The sequence below is a fragment of the Takifugu rubripes genome, chromosome 3 (genome assembly GCF_901000725.2).
Source record: "Takifugu rubripes chromosome 3, fTakRub1.2, whole genome shotgun sequence".
NCBI lineage: Eukaryota > Metazoa > Chordata > Actinopteri > Tetraodontiformes > Tetraodontidae > Takifugu > Takifugu rubripes.
In genome coordinates, this window is record NC_042287.1 from 4,746,732 (window position 1) to 4,751,420 (window position 4,689).

The following is a 4,689-nucleotide window of genomic DNA, read 5'->3' on the forward strand; positions in this document are numbered from 1 at the left end:
CAAGCTTTAGCGTTCTGTCCATTTCTGCTACCTAGCGAAAAGTGCTACTCTGTTGTTCTTTCTCCAGCTGCATCTCGAATGGTTATTAAAGACGTGTAGTAAGCGTTAATATGTGGCCTACCTGAGGTTGCAGATTGACTCTGCTTTTGAATATTAAGATTGACTGGCACCGCTGGTGTTTGAGATGGAGCTTTAGGTTTACACTCAGTGAGACATTTAACATTTGTATATGACATTTATGTTTATTTGGAAATTTCCTTTTAGATTTTGTCACATTTAGCTACACGTGAGGAGATCAGTTGTCTCATTTAACTAAATGTGAGAAAAGTAGTTGACATTTTTACATTCGGCTCCCCATACTTTTTCCCAGGTAAAAACAAACAGGTTTAACGAGTGTGCCAGAGCAGTTCTTAAACCGAGGTGTGCCTTTTCTTAAATGCTAGAGTTGATCAGATAGTGGGAAAAAGCCCTAAAGCTGATGGAGACCCTGGAGATGACCTGAGCATGATGGGACGCCTGGTCAAAGTGGAAAAGCAGGTATTAACATTTCTAAACATTCATGAACACTAGGGTATTCTCTTTGAATCATAGGTTTGTGCTTTTTCGTTACAAAATATAATCTTGTCCTCACTGAGTTTTAAAAAAAAAAAGATTTTCGTCGTCTAATTTTCTCTTTCTATCTTCCTGTAGGTACTTTGTATGGACAGGAAACTTGATTTCTTGGTCAATGTCTATGTGCAGCGTATGGGTATCACCCATTCAGAAACAGAGGCCTACTTCAACTCCAAAGAACCGTATCCTGCCCCACCCTACCACAGCCCAGATGATAGCAAGTTGGAGAAGGACAATAAAGAGCAGATGAAGGAGGAAAAGGAGGTGAAGACATGCTCTGCACTGGATGTCCCTTACTCTGATAGCTCTTTGGAACAGAAGGACCCTTTAGTGGGTCGGTCTGGGGCCAGATCGGTGGGTTCTCCTTCTGCCAGCCAGAGCCGTCCCTCTACCTCCTGGCAACACCAGCTGCAGCACCCCCTCAGTCAGCCTGCCTGGAACAGCAGTGTGGCCAACACTCCGTCCCCAGTATGTGGCGACCAGTCTCCCAACCTCTTCCGCCTTCCTCCTCCCCCCGCTCCGGCACATGACCGTTCGTCTGGGAGCAGCTCCCACAGCAGAAGGCGCCGCAGGAGGCAGACGTGCCAGCAGGACGGCACCGCCGCGGAAAGCGACACTTCCTTATCCATACCGTCTGTTGACCACGAAGAGCTGGAACGCTCCTTTAGCGGCTTTAGTATCTCTCAGGCCAAGGAAGACTTCTTTGGGCCTTCTTTCTTTGCAGGGACAGCAGGGGGAGCAGAAACAGGCCCCGAGGCCATTTCTGGACCCCCCATGTGTCCCAGAGTCAGACCCTTCATAGCAGAGGGAGAATCGGACACAGACTCTGACCTCTACGCTCCTTCACCCGTGTCCTTCACAGGAGACACCTCCTGTGGAGAGAGGCCATGGCCAGGACTGAAGTAAGAGGGAATCAGCTGTTCACATGCCAACAGAGAAGTGATCATGAGAACTTGTAGCCTGCTGAGCGGCTATTAGTGCTCACAATGCTAATTCAGATCAGATCAGGATGAGTGAATGCTAATGACTAGCTGGGGGTGACAATGAAAAAGAGGGCTGCCTTATCACTTTTTCAAAAATTAACACATGAAATGCTTCCTCACAGCTGCTTTGTATCCATCAGAATGGAAAATGAACATAAATGAATATGAAAATGTGACTTCAAGGACATGCGTTCAACATATTTTGGGAACATTTCTGCCATATTTATTACTGATGTAGGCATCAGACTCACATGTTTACATTTATTTATAAGGTATAACGTCACTTGAACAGAAAACGCACTCCTTGTGTCACACTAACCACTGTAGATCAGAGCTCGTATTGCAAGAAAATGTCTTAGTAATGGCTTGTACAGTGTCTTGAAACCTTCTATACCTTTGAATGAGTTGAAGTGTTATGATACCGGACCCTTTTCTTTAGAGTTAGTGGTGTTAAAAAAATAAAGAAACAAACAAACATGCCTGGTGTTTATTCCTTTAAATAATAAGTTAAGCTCCAGCATGAAACGGTTTAACTAAGGTCAGTGTTGATCAGGAAAAAAAGGCAACTTTTTTTGTGTAAAGCAAGGAAAACATGGAAAATGCATGACTATTTCATTCATGTAAACCATGTCATCCACAATCTTGTACATCTGATGTTTATGATGTGGGGTGCCGTAGGACAACAAATGGACGCCAGCTTCTACATTTTTTATTGAGCTACAAAAATGTGCCTACCGCAGAAAACTGGCATAAGTGAAAGCACTTGGTGTGCAATAAAGAGGTCGTGCTCTCTGAAACCTGTCAGCAGAAAACGCAATAATAATAATAAAAGGAACAGACAAAACATTCACCTACTTTCATATGGCCTTATTGTTGTCGCACCGAAACCAAATGTTTTGTAAAATAATCAATCAATCAATCAATCAATCAATCAATCAATCAATCAATCAATCAATCAATCAATCAATCAATCAATCAACCAATCAATCAACCAATCAATCAATCAATCAATCAATCCTTTATTTATATAGCATCTTTTACAATGAACAATTCCAATCGTTACATATAAAATTAAAGCAAGTACATTTCTAAGTGTGATTGTGTACAACTTGTGGCTTATGACAAATGATAGAAATTAAAATTCTTAATTGAAATGGTTGTAAATAAAACACATCGTCCTATTCTTTATGTTCATATGGCAGATTGACTACACTTTATCAAGATAATCCCCAGTAAGTGAGTCCATCCTGCGGTCAAATTTGATTGCCAAGTATCAGCTGAACAATTAGTAAAATAGAGTGAATAAAGAGTGAATAAAGTGAAAGGGTCTAATAATCAAAGGTAAGCAACATGGACATGGACAGGGACAACCTGCTTCATATTTGTTAGAGATTAGAAAGAGAGCAATGAGAGATCCTGTCTCATTTCCAAAACCTCTCTGCTTCAGGTATGCAGACTCAGTTTTTATTGCCTTATAATAATGATTCAGCAGAAACCGGGAGTTTAAGTAAATAATATAGATCTACTCAAATGACCATAATGACATTTTCTCTACTTCTTTTAAAGTGGTCAATTTAAACATAGTTAATTTGACGTACTGAAATCTACCATTTTAATTAAAAAGCAGCAATCAATTACCGATACCTAAAACTATTTTCATCGAATAGAGATCAGTAGCTCCTCTAATGTTATTATTTTCATTATATGAATTGATCAATTTATTCTGTAATCAGAATTTAAATTAATAATTTAAAACGTAATAGATAGATAGATAGATAGATAGATAGATAGATAGATAGATAGATAGATAGATAGATAGATAGATAGATAGATAGATAGATAGATAGATAGCACTGCTCTCTTGTCCAGGGTGTAGTCCTGGTCCTCTTTCCTTGTCTAGCACCCCTTGCAAACCTTACCCATAAGTTAACAAAACAGAACGTAGAAGAAAAGTGTAACATTCAATAATAATAATGTCGGTTGCATCAGAAACTGATGTATTCATAAACAAGAATGCGATACACCTTTATTGGAACACACATTGTTATTGCATTCCTTAGCCCCTTACCCAAAACAGTATTGTCATCCTCACGAAGGTGCACACTGAACGTAAAAACAACACCGGCAAGGATTGCATGTTTAAAGCATTCAATTCAATCAAAACCAAGTTCTCATGGAAGTTTAAAAAAAGCATAGACAAATAATAATTATAAGAAGTTTATTAAAATATAAAGACATTTCCCAGAATTTATTACAACAATACTCTACTGAAAAGTGGAGAAATATATTTAACAGCATATTGTAATGTTGATCATTTATCACTAGATGTCAGTAAAGCGCCTCTTGGGATTCAGATAGATAGATAGATAGATAGATAGATAGATAGATAGATAGATAGATAGATAGATAGATAGATAGATAGATAGATAGATAGATAGATAGATAGATAGATAGATAGATAGATAGATAGGTGCATATAAATCAAGTAATATCCACAAATACTGCAAAAGACTGAGAGGCTGAGTTAGACTGTTAATTCATATGATCTCTAAAGGAAACCACACAATAATGTGGTTGTGGTTGTTGTGGCACACCTTTGGCTGCTATATATTTTACAACCCAGATTAAGCCACAGAAAGAATTGTGTGTGCTGTATGTCAGCGAAAAGCTGATTTACTAGTTGTTTTCTGACAGATTGTATTTAACAAGCTTTTTAATAGCCATCGGTTGATCGAATAGTAAAGGACTGTCTCCATATGACATGGCTAAACACGGGTCAGCCAATTTGTTAAGTGTATGTGAGGGCAGGACTTTAGTTGAAAGGCTGATACAAATTGGAATTGATCAGCTGATTAGTTGAAGTCAGGTGATGGTGAAACAGCAGCTAAGGCTTATTTACTCTTATGCACACTAGGAGAGCTCTGAATATGAAACCACCTGACCAGAGGTGCACCAGACCTGCAGGCCCACGTTCATAAAGCAGAATATCGTGGAATATATATGTGCATTTATCCCCCTCACGCTTTATATTATACTACTACCAAAAAAAAACAACATTGTTAAAGCAATGTAAATTCCCCTAATGTAGTTGATG

The 4,689-nt window shown here is 38.9% G+C and overlaps 1 protein-coding gene across 6 annotated transcripts in view; it reads left to right on the top strand.

Moving 5' to 3' along the window:
- Positions 1 to 2,432, top strand: part of LOC101078901 (potassium voltage-gated channel subfamily KQT member 2-like) — a 22,187-nt gene extending 19,755 nt beyond the window's left edge. For 3 of the 6 annotated variants that reach the window (XM_029834525.1, XM_029834524.1, XM_029834526.1), the window contains 2 exons: positions 444 to 537; positions 691 to 2,431. In XM_029834525.1, the coding sequence (XP_029690385.1) occupies positions 444 to 537; positions 691 to 1,518 (922 nt within the window). In that variant the 3' untranslated portion in view covers positions 1,519 to 2,431. Of the gene's footprint in view, positions 1 to 443; positions 538 to 690 lie in introns of all 6 variants that reach the window. The other 3 variants (XM_029834522.1, XM_029834523.1, XM_011621784.2) reach the window with 2 other exon arrangements.
- Positions 2,433 to 4,689: the final 2,257 nt, after the last annotated feature.